At 37.8% G+C, this 13,780-nt stretch overlaps 1 protein-coding gene across 13 annotated transcripts in view; it reads right to left on the bottom strand.

The window, feature by feature from the left end:
- Carmil1 (capping protein regulator and myosin 1 linker 1) overlaps positions 1 to 13,780 on the bottom strand; it is a 305,246-nt gene that overhangs the window by 132,572 nt on the left and 158,894 nt on the right. For all 13 annotated transcript variants that reach the window (XR_015439361.1, XR_015439362.1, XR_015439363.1 and 10 more), the window contains 3 exons: positions 13,228 to 13,303; positions 3,694 to 3,782; positions 2,438 to 2,532 (listed from right to left, as the gene is read on the bottom strand). Coding sequence is in view for 10 of the 13 variants with exons in the window: in XM_087181828.1 (XP_087037954.1) it covers positions 2,438 to 2,532; positions 3,694 to 3,782; positions 13,228 to 13,303 (260 nt within the window). In the remaining 3 variants the exon portion in view is untranslated. The remainder of the gene's footprint in view (positions 1 to 2,437; positions 2,533 to 3,693; positions 3,783 to 13,227; positions 13,304 to 13,780) is intronic.

The following is a 13,780-nucleotide window of genomic DNA, read 5'->3' as shown; positions in this document are numbered from 1 at the left end:
AGTTCAGGTGCAAAATTATATTCCACTCAAGTATGTAAATTCTTCAGAACTCTGGGCTGCTCCCTACTAAGCTCCCATGTTCCCTGCATTTCTCGGGAGTTTCCTTGTGAATAATCTTCACTGGCCTGATGTCTCTTGCCCACCACACAAATGAATTACAGGCTCCTTCTCCATTCTTTTTACTGTTTTCCAAGGTTAATACTTGCATGGAAAAGCTCAGAGACAAAAATTACTAAGTTTTTTTCTTCTCTAGGTTGAAATTTCAATAAATATTTCACAAATGATTAAATTCCTTTTGGAACTCCCACCCAAAGCTACCAACCACCTTCAGATAATGAGCCGGAATAAAAGGAAGCAGCAAAGGATGTGTATGGTGGAGGTTCATCCTAAGAGTGAAGGAAGGGAGGAGAAATGAGTGCTGGCAGCTGCCAAAGAGCTCTGGGAAGCGCCACCAAATGAGCCTAGAAGGGACAGAGATGCGGAGGCCTTAGTGTGTGGAGACACACTGAGGAGCATCAGGACTTGAGGGCACATGAGCAGAAACCACACTGGAGGGTTATTTTGTACACAGTCAAGGCTGAGGAAAGAGAGCTTGCAGAGATTTATGACTACAACATCATCAGTGAACAGGCTGTGGGTATATGGCAAGACACACACAGTAAAGTGGAGGGGGAAAGCATAGGAACAACATTTGTGAACACATTCTCAGTCGATACAAAAGAAATCCTATACACTTCACCATGATCTTCATGTGCAACTTGGAAAATAGCACAAGAGAGTGAGAAAAATATTTACTGATTATGGACAGGGCCTTAACACTAGATGCTGCAGGGAGGAGGGGCGGGCTGTGGGGGTGAGGGAAACAGGAGGTAGGGGAGCGGGAAGAAGTGCCCAGTCAGGGATGACATGAGTGCAATAACAGAAGCTCAAACCAAAGGGTCACAGGGTGCCACGGGGAGGGCCTCATGGAAGAAAGCATAGCTGAGGCGCCAAGCTGTCCAGCACGGCAGCACCTCACAGCACATGGGTACAGAGGACAGGTGAGGAAGGGTCTTGGCCACATCCTTTGGCCACAGAGCCACCAGTACAGATGACTCAAGGTTTCTTAGGTCTCTCTTCTTCCACTTGATGTTTCTGAGGTTCATGCTTGTTACAGAAAGTGTCAGACCTTCTCTTCCTTTTACTGCTGAGCAGGAGTTGATGGTACAGATAAGCCACATGTTCTTCATTTCCTCACTGGGGAGGGGCATGGAGACTGTGTCTACTCTCAGGCCTCTATGTATCTACTGCTTTGTGTGCACATACATCTCATTTCTCTTGGGTAACACCTGGGAGTGCAACTGCTGTGGCTTTGGGTAAATTTGTGTTTAACATTTTAAGAAATGGCCTAATCAGATTGCAAAGTGTAGAAGTTCCTGCTTCTTCACATCCTCTGAAATGCTTATTCTCAGTAAAGCCTATTTCTGTCTGCCAACGGCACCTCACTGGGGTTCTAATTTGCACTTCTCTGACGACTAAGGAGCATCCCTTCCTCGTCCTGGCCTCACTCACTTCCAGACTCATCTGCAACAACTACCTCCCTCTAGTAACTTTGCCCTAACATTTCATAAACTGGTTGATTACCTCCCATCTTAATACAAAACCAAAATAGCTCTCCTGATGCTGCAGTGATCTGGATGATCTCTGCTTTGTTCCGCTCGCCTCTCCATGGCATCTTTTCATGACAGAAAGAACAGCCATTTCTCCTAAAGGAATTATATCCACAGAAGCTCCTATCCTGGTATTATGCACTCATTATTTTGAGCAGCACCCTTCTCTCTGAAGGTACTTTTCATATGATTTCCCTAATTCCATCCTCAGTCACTACTGTAGATGACAGAAGTCACCCTTGAGGTTTTGGCTTAAATACTACATGGGTATCTTTTTAACACAGAACAGTGTATTGTATCAATAACAAAAAGCAAGACCGTCTATATCAGTATCCTCTGCTCAACTGAATAATTAATCTTCATCAAATATACAACACTGAAAGATGAAAGGCCCTTCTTCAACAAAGCTGCAAACACTCAAAACAGAAAATGAAAACAAAACATTCCCTTCAGAGATATAGATTCTAACTTTAACCCCATCCATCAATGTTCTACTACTCAGAATTCAGTCTCAAGTTCCCCTTCTGAAATCCAACAACTCATCCCTCTATGGATGCATAGAGTGAATATCCTCCTTTCTTTTTGTATCATTCCCCCCAAAAGTTAATCAGATAATAAAAATTTTAGCATGAGTATTTTCCTGAAAGGGCAGAAAGAACTAGAACCCAAAAGGGCACCAACAGCATGTACAACATAATTAAGCCAAGCTCAATATTACCCTCCACCATGGCTAAATTAAACCTCTCTAGTCCTTTTAGGGCTCGAGCATTGATGGTAGGTGGTGGTACCTCTGTCCTCCAGCGGGTTGCTAGCAAGGTTGATCGTGTGGAGTCCTGAGTTGGGATTATGTGCTAGAGCGAAGGCCAGTTTTTGTGTAAAATCTCTGCAAGTAAACAGAGTAATAACAGCAAGTATACAAGATGTAAAACTGTTAAAATAAAATGTTTAAAGATTAAAATAGAGTGAAATCTAAAACACCAGAACCATCCTTGGGGATATTAATCTATGTATTATGCTTTATGTTAACATCCATTAATACTTCATCGGAGAATTAACAAAGCCATAGCCAAAAATGTTCATTTCAATTTCCCAAAGCCTCATTCAAATGCAAATAGAAAATATATAATTTCCTCTTTAAAGACACATTGCTGAATGCTATTAATAATACTACTTGACCTCTCTATAATTTACCAAAAAAAAAAAAAAAAACCTGGATCGCCTGCTTTTCATGAAAATTTCTAGTAGGCTACTCTGTACCTTTGTTCTCATGAATGTAACACTCATGAATGTAAAACTGATTACTCTAAATATTGAGTTAAGGGCTACAATTGCTAGTATGTTTTATTAAAAAAACAAAATCACTATTTTAGTTATATTTAACCTGAAATAATGGGTAATAGCTATGATTACAAAATGTCAACCCTCAACACTTCGCAGTTGTAAGCCTTTGTTCTAATAGATTCTAACTCATGCTCTTAAAAGCAAAGGCTGGGTAGTGAATGGTTAATCTAGTAAATAAACTACGAGACAAAGACTATGTAAGTGTTAACTTGAGAAGGGAGAAAAATCTCAAAACTGATCAAAGCAAAGTAGTAAAATCATATGAAATGTTATTACTACAACTACAGTAATGATAATAAAATGTTCACACTGCTCCCATACCTGGAAAAGCACTATTCTAAGTACTCTGCAGATATTAATTCATTCAGCCTTACAAATTTTAATTCCATAAACAGTATCATTATCCCCATTTTAAAGACAGGGACCCAAGGCATGATGAACCTAAAAAACCCAAGGCCAGGAGTTCTTCAGTACTATTCTATATACACTCAAAAGTACCATGCTACCCAGTAACTGAAAGTGTCATCAAATTCTTGACCTTCATGACAATGATGGTACACAGGGATTTTTTTTTTCCAGAGGGGAAAACACTAGATTCTATACATGAGAATCCCAATTTTTTTTCAAAACTATGCATTAACTAGAAGAGCAGAGGACATAAAGTTTTAAAGCAACATAGTCATATATTTAAGAAAATACTCACGTTCTAAGTCCAGCATTTTCCAATACCAGTTCTTCCAATCGATTGGACCTACTCACCACCCTCAAGATCTGCTCACAGACATCTGCGGACTGTAGCAGAAAACATTCTTTGACTATTCCGTAAGTCTAATACTTCATTGTTATAAATCTATGTGATGCAAAGTTTCTGTTAAATAAAACATTCATCCATACATCCATTCATTCAATACTTATTGAGTATCTACTACTCTGCACCATCACCAAGAAGACTCTGGTCTATAATGACACAGAGGACAAAGTCCTGGGTTTTCAAAGTGTACCATCCAGCAGGGGAAAGACAACCACTCCCCAAAATTCATATGCTAAAAGCCTAATAAGCAATGTGATGGGTCTTTGGGAGGTGACTGTGCCATAAAGGCAGAGTTCCCATGAATGGGGTTACTGCTCTGATAAAAAGAGGCCTCCCAGAGCTCCCTTGCTCTTCAACCACATAAAGACATGGCCTGAAGCCACCACCTGCAAACAGGAAAGTGAGTCCACCAACACCGAATCTGCCAATCCCTTAATTATGGGCTTCCCAGATTCCACAACTATAAGAAAGAAATGTCTGCTATTTATAAGCTACCCAACTTATAGTATTTTGATAGAAGCCCAAATGCACTGACAAAGTAAATACATAATAATGACAAAATAAAAAAAGGCCATTTCATTAGTGCTATGAGAACACACAGGCCCGTCTCGCTCATCTTGGGAAAACCAAAGATTGTTGCAAAGAAGGTGCTGTCCACAATAGAGAGCTGAGGATTAAATGATGGTGGTGATGGTGGTGTTTTCAGAGTCTCACCATGGGCCAGACACTGAGCTAGAACCTCCATATGCATTTCACTGCAAAACCACTAGTTGAGGGTTATGATTAATCTCTTCTTATAGATAACAAAGGCAAGGTGTAATGATGTCAGATACTTCTACAAAGAAACTAAAAAAGAACTTGATAAATGGGAACTAGTATCATGATGTTCTGTCTAGTATTTGCTAAAACAGAGCAAAGGGGGAGGCATGTTAATGATGGAAAAGAGTTAAATGTCTACTATGTTAATACATCCATTTTAAAAAACATTATGTAGTTAAGTAACTCTGAAAGTATTTTAAATTATTAGGATATAATGTTAAATACATACATAATCAGAATGAAATAACAATTAAAATGAGTAACATAAGTAACAAAATCCTTTTTTTTTTTTTTTTCGGCACTGGAGATTGAACTCAGGATCTTGTGCTTATGAGGCAGGCACGACACCACTGAGCTAAACCGGGCCTGGATGTAACAAAATCTTGAGGGAACTATGAAAACTAAAGAATTGCTCCATGGTGGTAGAATTGTACCTGATATTTTCTTTAAAATTTTTATATGTCAATGTTTTTATATTTATATTCTGTTTTACTCTACCACTAATTTAAGTTAGCTCTTGACCTTATATTGTTTAAATATTGCAAAGTAGTAGTATAAAATCTCATTAAAACTAAGGATCTACTTAAATCCTTTATGATAAAAATAAAAGAAAGTATGTTGTGTCATGGCATACTTTTTTTCTTAAAATATCACATAAAAATATGACAGGTCTTTGACACATCAGATCACAAATACCCTTCAGGACTAACCATAATGGGAACAGGATCTGAAGTGAAATGTACAGGTTCTGTAGTCAAGCACACTTTAAACACTTAACCTAGAAATTCCCTGAGTCCAAGAGCATCTATGGCTCTTATAATTCTATGATTGATTCTGTTCAGTCTGTGATGTAACTATTGAACTACTCCTGGGCTTCTAATGTATCCCAATAGACTGGCGGGGGAAAGAAAAGTTAATTCCAACTGACCTGATGCCTGCAATTTGCATTATGCTGACAGTGGTGATTTTCACAATGGTAATCCCTGATCAGTATAATTCTTTGCCTCACAATTATATCCAAGGGGACCAATCTGAATCTGTGTTGTCATGGTAAAAAGTGATTCCTTAGATAATCTTTTTGGAGGGATTATCCTAATTTCAGAAGCAGTCCATGGGGTCATTACCTTTTCTAACAAGAAAAGTAATTTACCAAAGCAGCACTTTGAAGATTTAATGTACACACTGGGTGTAAATATTGCAATAAATATTTATTAAAGAAAGTATATTAAAGTGTGTTCAAGTTTTCTTTAAGAAACCAGTAGGGGGGCTGGGGATTTAGCTCAGTGGTTCTGGCACCTGCCACGCAAGTGCAAGGTCCCAAGTTCGATCTCCAGTACCAAAAAAAAAAAAAAATCACATTTATCCAGCAAACTTTATTAAGTGTCAACTATATGAAAAGTATTATTTTCCACATTAAAGAGTAGAGATGAGACTTAAAAAGCTATACATACAAACCTAGAGCCCTAATGAGATAATTATAACAGCTCTTTCCAACTGTCTACAGCATGATCATCAGTGATTTAGAAATTTTTATTTTAAAAAACTGAATGCCTTGGCTCCCTAAGAACTAGCATTTAGTTAAAAATCAAATGCAAGCTGGGCCTGGTGGCACACACCTGCAATTCCAGCAGTCTGGGAGGCTGAGGCAGGACATTCCCAAGTTCAAGCTCAGCCTGGGTAATTTAGCAACTTAGCAAAAACCCTCAGAATCAAAAATAAATAAATAAAAAGAACTGCAGATGTAGGTCAGGACAAAGGCCCTAGTCTCACTCCCCAGTATCCCCTCCCCCCTACAAAAAGAATCAAAGAGAGAAAAAGGAAAGAAAGCAAATGCATACAACAAAAACTGGAATCAATATAAACTAACATATGAACATAAGTACAGCATAACATAGCATTAAATAAAATATGGAACTTTGGAACTAAAAAGGAGCTACATACAATCCCTGGTATAACCATATCATTTTTTAAAACATACAATGATACTGACTGACTTGGCTGAGTTACAAAACTGAAAAAGTTGAGCAAGATCCCAATTCTACTGCTACAATATTTTAATGAATTAAGATTGGTGGACAGGCAGGCATGGTGGCACACACTTGTAATCCCACCTACTCATAACTGGAGGCAGAAAGACGGCAAATTTGAGGTCAGCCTGGCAACTTAGCAAGATCCTGCCTGAAAACACAATAAGAAGAGCTAAGGATGTCACTTAGTGGTACAGCACTTGCCTACTATGTGCCTGAGGTTCAAGTCTCGGCACCAGCAAAATAAACCACCAAAAAAGAATGTTGGACAGAGACGTGGTCTTCATTGCTTACTTGGAATTTTTAAAATCTTCTATTCAGGCTAGCATGAGTGACCACTAATTGTTTCATAAGATCAGCATAAATCATAAAAGTCAAATTTTTCTTGTGGTACCTTCGCATAAGAGGCTTTTGTTGGGCTAAGAACGGTCTTAACAATCATATAACATGAGAAGAGACCAATTATTTACATCATGCAATTGATGCTTTTAAAACCCCCAAAACAATGTGCTCTTGTATGTCCTCCTTTCCTTCAAATAAACTCAAGGTTAGAAAGTGCTCCCAGACTGCCCACTGCAGGACCATCAGAGGAGGAAGGCTCATCACTTCCTAACTTCAGGTGAAAAACATAAAACTCATTTTGAAGATTTATGGAATAACAGGCAAAAAGACCATTTTGTATTCTAAAATATCACGTTAAAAATAAATCAATACATGTATTTTTTTTGTTTAAATCTCAGTTAAGTGAAGCAGTAAGGGCAGTACTCAAATCCTGTCCCTCTGCTTCCGGCTGTCCCAGGACACCCAAGCAGGCACATGTGTACTTCAAGGCTTTGTTTTCCAGCAACAAAATGATCAGACACATTTTTTTGTCAAAACATGAAGGCAGCTGAAGATATACATGGAATAACGACAGAATGCCAACACCAACTCTCTGGACCCCTCTCTGTACTAGAATTGGGGAAAATTTCCAAAACCAGGGTATCTATACCCTCATAGGAACTCTTAGAGGGCCCCATTTTATAAATCACAAGCTCAAGTGAATGTCAGAATGTGCCAGAAAAACTGATCTGATAGAGATCTATTTTCTTTCTGATCCCACAATCTGAGCTAATCTTCTCACTTCTCCAGTCTTCCCCCTTCTCTGGCAACCTCTGCTGGTTCAGTCCTCAAAAGGGTCCCATTCCAGCAAGCAAACATTCCAGATTCCATTCCAGCTTCCCCTTCCTAGCTACCTGCTTAATCCCAGAGGCTCCTCCACCCCAAGCTCCATCAGCTCTGTTCCAAAAGTACTACTGTTTGGCTGATGAAATTCCCAGCTTCCCACTCCCATACTTGTTTGTTTCTAGGCTCCTTGCTAGTCTGACTGTGATGATGAAGATAACAATAGTTATGAAATGTCTGCAACACATCAGGGACAATGGTAGAATTTCTACACACACCATTTACTCATCCCAACAACCTACAAATTATATTTCAATGTTCACTCATCCACTAATTCCACAAAGTTATGTGATATCTATTTATAAAACTAATTTTTATCAAGGAGCAACTTTTATGAAGCTACTATAAGCTGCTTTCAAAAAAAGCACAGGACAGAAATGAGTAAGACAGGAGCCGTAACCATCCCCCAATAACAGGTACGGAGGAAGCTGAGGCCCGAGGTCAGGGAATTTATTGAAGATCACATAGCCTGGTGGTAATTAGAGATAAAATCTAAAACTTGGGTTTCTAATACCAAGCACATGTGTTTTTCCTGTATTATACTGGCCCCTAAGAGGTCCCCAATGAGGTCAGCCACTTATTTTCATACCTACAATGTGTTCAGCCACCCACACCCCAGACAAATTCAAAGAACCCAGTAGTCTGCTCACTAAACAGTCTCCACTCTGCTCTTCCTCCAGTTTCAAGTCTCAAACCAAATGCCATCTCTTATTATGAAAATCTTAACACACCCAAATTCTAAGGCCTTTGAAAGCTTGAAGGTTCAAAGGAATAGTCTCTAATAAACCAATATCTAAATTATCCCTTGTCCTAAAATGAAACATCAAAAAGCTAACTTATAAATAAACACCTGTCCACATGGCTGCTTTGGAACTTGCAAAATCCCCAATAAAACACCTATTTTACTAGCAAATTACCAAATATTTGGTTGCCCTATCATTTATGAAAACTAACAGATTTCACTTCAATTTCATTTTTCTTATGTACAAATCTGTGAAGACACATTTACAAAATTAACATTAACTATCATAATTCTGCTACCCCAGCTCTACCCATTAAGATTTCCTGAAATTCTTAGGAAGGAAAACTTTGTAAGAATGAAATGCACAAAAGGAACATAAAATTTGTTATTTGCAGCTCTGCTAATTCAACATTAATAACTTTTTCCAACTGAATGGGTGTGTGATGAAGGTTAAATGTGTCATTCTATTTATCTCCCAAACTTTGTCTATAGCAGCTTAAAATATACAGTACTTCTCTGAAGCATCTCACATTACAAACTTTACAAAATGTTATGCGAATCACCTATAGGAAAACATCTCCACATGAAATAAAATGTATGCAGCTCAAAAGTATGAAAGAAAAAATTTTAAAAAACAATTATCAGCCCACTCCACCCCCACCCCCCAGGGAGAGGAGGTGAGCTACTCCCAGCACCCAGGAGGAGGCTTCTGGGCCACCATACCACTCCACCCACCCACCCCCAGCGCAGAGGAGGTGAGCCACTCCAAGCACCCAGGAGGCTTCCGGGCTGCCATACCACCCCCAGTGCAGAGGAGGTAAGACACTCTCAGCAGCCAGAAAGAGGCTTCCAGGCCGCACTACCACCCCCTGCAGCACAGAGGAGGTGAGCCACATGGGCGCCAGCAGCACCCACACCCTCAAAATGAGAAGACATGTAAACAATTCTCAAAACCAGACTACCAGATCACCTAAAGTAACCCCAAAGGGAAAGGAGATGGAACAATCTGATACTCAACCACCTGGACTCCCTGAACTGGCAACAAGAGAGGATCTGGATAAAACGAAAGCAGAAATAATCTCTCAGATAACAGCAGAGATTGTATCCATAGTGCAAGACATAATTAATAAATCTAGAGGAGACAGATAAAAAAATAGAGGAACTGAGGAACATGATGGAATCCCAACATAAGAAACAAATGGAATCCATAAAGCAGATACAAACAGATTTCCAGGAGATTAAAAACTCCATTGAAAGTCTCTGCAGCAGAATGAACCAATGTGAGAACAGAATCTCAGATATAGAAGATAAGATTGCAATTAGCGACCAGGAAAAGAAAAATTTCTTTAAAATTGTAAGGGAACACAAGAAATCAATCCAGCAGCAGCTGCTAGACGATGCAAGGAAAAATAACATAAGACTAATCAGAGTCAGTGAAGAAACAGGAGAGAGTGCAGATGACATAAAAAAAACTGTTCACAGAAGTGATGGCAGAAAACTTCCCAAGCAGGGGGAAAGAACTTGACGTACAGATAAGTGAGACATATAGGACTCCAAATAGCCTTGATCAAAAAAAATCTACACATAGGCATATAATAGTTAAGATTCCAAAAACCCAACAGAAGAATAAAATTCTACAAGCAATGAGAGAAAAAAAAAGAAATCACATACAAAGAAAAGACCACCAGAATCACAGCAGACTTCTCAACACAAAACCTCAAGGCAAGAAGATGTTGGAGTGATGTATTACAAGCCCTAAAGCAAAACAGCCTCCAACCCAGATTGATGTAGCCTGCAAAACTATCTTTAAAAATTGATGGAGAAATAAGATACTTTCATGACAAAGAGCACCTTAGGAACTTCATGAATACCAAACCAGCACTCCAAAAAATTTTAGACAATATCCTAGGAAAAGACAATGAGGATCACAACCCCAGGAAACTCAGCAGAATGAATCCGTTGGGTGTGATAAGAAATTAAACACAAAGAGGGAGAATCCAACAAAAAGAAAAAGTCATGACAATGATAAGTCAACACATATCAGTTATAACCATCAATGTTAATGGTCTCAATTCACCAATCAAAAGAAATAGACTGGCAGAATGGGTTAAGAAGCAAGATTCAACAATATGCTGCATACAAGAAACACACTTGATTCAAAAAGAAACTCACAGACTGAAAGTTCAAGGGTGGAAAACAATACTCCATGTGACAGGAACCCGAAAAAAAAGCAGGAGTAGCCATCCTCTTTGCAGATCAAGTGGATTTCAAACCAAAATCTGAAACACTTCTGGTCCCAAGAATTTCAGATAGAGATAGTCAACTTGTATGTACAAATCTATTGTGAACATGTGTTTTCATTCCTCTTAAGTAAAAACTTAAGAACAGAACTGTTGGCTCTTAACAGTAATACAAGAAATTTCTATATTGTTTTCCAAAATGATTTTGTCATTTTACATTCACATTAGCAGTATTAGAAAGTTCTAACTGGTTCACACCTAAGCTGACATTTGTTGCTTTAAAACTTTTAACTTCATCTCCCGAGTGAGTGCAAAATATGATCTTGTTATTGTACTAATTAGTATTTTCCTGATTCTAGGATTGCACACATTTTCCTTGTGCTGTACTGGCTATTTATCATTTTCTTGTGTCTACTTCTTAATTGGGTTGTCTATTAAGGAGCTGTAAGAGTTCTTTATATATTCTGGTCATAGGTTATATGTATTATAAATATGGTCTAAGGACTACTTGTCATTTTCTTAATGATGTTATTTAAAGTTCTAAATTTTGATGGAATCTCATTTATCAATTTTTTTCTTTTATACAACATGTTTTTTTGTACCCTAGGAAATTCTTGCCTACCCTAAATTCATGAACATTTTCCCTTATAATTTCTTCTTAAAGTTTTACAGTTTTACTCTTTCATATTTAGGTTCATAGATCCTTTCAAGTTACTCTGATATATGGAAATAAAGGGTTGAGGTTACATATAACAGGTTTTCTAGTACCATTTGCTGAAAACACTATCTTGTCCTCTGCTCTTGAATTGAGTTTATGTTCTATAAAATGTTAATGTTAAATAATCTTTCAAAACTCAATGGACCATATATGTGTGGTTCTATTTCTAGATTCTCCGTTTTATTCCAATGATCTATATATCTTTCCTTACGCCAACACTGCCTTGATTACTGTAGCTTTAGAAGAAGTCTTAAAATTAGGTAATGTCTTCAAACACTGGGTTCTTTTTCTTTCTACTCTTCGAGGTCCCTTGTACTCCTACATAACTTTTCAATTTCAATATCCAATTCTTCATTTATAGCAAAGTATACACAGACCTGAATTTTTATATATACCTTGTGTTTTCTAATCCTGGTAAATTCAAGTACAAGTTCTAGGGGCTCCTAGAGATTTCTTAGTATTTTTTCTGTCGGTGATCATTTCATCTACATATAAAGATTTTATTTCTACCTTGCCAATCCTATGCTAATTGTTTCTTTTTATTGCTAGACTATTTTGGTTTGGGCCTAGGTTTCAAAGTTGAATGGACAAATGAGGAGTAGGCATATCTGTCCTTGTTCCCCACCTTAGGGAGAAAGCATTATATCTTCTCCATTCATATAAGGCGTTTTTGTTGGAAGTATGGAGTACACATCTTATCTGTTGAGAAGGTTCTGTGCTACTTCTAGTCTCCTGATAGCTTTTACCATGAACAGCCGTAGAATTTAGTCCAATACTTTTTCTCCAACTAGTGACAGGATCATATGGCTTTTTGCTTTCCTCTGTTAAAATGATGACTTTTGGGGTGGATCTTCCAATGCTGAACCAACACTGCCATCCATATGATAAAACCACTCTCTACATACTGCCAGATCTGACTTCTAATAGTTTGTTTTGTTAAACAAATTTTTATCTATGTTCAAACTTTTTTCTTCTATTATCTTTATCCAGTTTTAGTATTAGTACAATTTTGATTTCCTAAAATGAGGGGAGAAGTGTTCCTTTTTTCTGCTTTAAATATTTGATATTATTCATCAGTTAAAATGTATATCTGCCTGTTATTGTCATATAGGTAGGTTTTCAAGCTAGGAATATACTTTCTTTAATAGGTGCTATTCAATTTCCTCCAGAGTCAGTTTCATTAATTTGTCTTCCAAGGTACTTCTTAGAAGTTATCAAATTTATTTCAAAAAAGATTTTGTAATATACTTTCTATATCCTTTTAAATTCTGTAAAATCTGTGGTAATGTCCTCTAAATTTTGATATTGTAATTAGAACAATGTATAATTGATATTGTGTGATAGGAAGAAAAGGTCTAAAGGAGCAGGGGAAGTGGGAGGGGTAGGGGAAAGGATAGAAGGGAAAAGAAAACATGAAAAAAGGAAAACAATGGAAACAAAGTCTTGCAAATAGGGAAGGGTGGAGGGGGTGAAGGGAGGGCAGGGGAAGGGGAAAAAAATAAGAACCAAGATACATCATGTAAAGGCACAAGATCCCAATGATGAATGTAACTGTATTTTATACCTAAAAGGTACCAATAAACTTCATGGGAAAAAAAATTGAGGTTTTTAATTCCGCAAAGCTAAGCACCATTCACTGCATCTTCAATTACTTACCAGTTTCAGATCCTTAGAGGACAACTTTGTGAACCACTGATTATATTCCAGTGCAGCAATGATAGGTATTAGGTCCCTAGAAGCAAAATTAACAAAGTACGTCAACATGCTCTTACACAACAGTCATACTACCATTGTATTTTTAACCCACAACAACCCGCTTTAGCTGAAAATTCGTATTATTCACAAACACAATATCCAAATTATTTTGACCACCAGACAACAATTAAATGCTGCAACAAATTTTCAATATGACAAAAGCAGAATTACTCAAAATTGAAGTAAATTACCTCTAGGGACTCTGATTCCTACTTCCAAAGGAAAGGGGATTGGTAGCATCATTAATTCTGAGAACTTCCTTATTCTGAGATCAATCATATGTCTAATTCTGAGTTATTTCTTTAGACCTCTCCTTCATAAATTCTTTAACCATCAAGAACCTCATCTATTCTATGGGAGGAACAATTCATACTGCAGGCAAGAACAGTGCCTGTCATGACAGGAAGTGGCACCAGATGGACTGGCAATGCTCAGGAAGCATCCTGAGACCATT

This window comes from Heterocephalus glaber, unplaced genomic scaffold, assembly GCF_053883595.1.
Source record: "Heterocephalus glaber isolate CG9 unplaced genomic scaffold, H.glaber_assembly_v1.0 deba00001472, whole genome shotgun sequence".
NCBI classification, from domain to species: domain Eukaryota; kingdom Metazoa; phylum Chordata; class Mammalia; order Rodentia; family Bathyergidae; genus Heterocephalus; species Heterocephalus glaber.
This window is presented reverse-complemented; position numbering and strand designations above follow the sequence as displayed.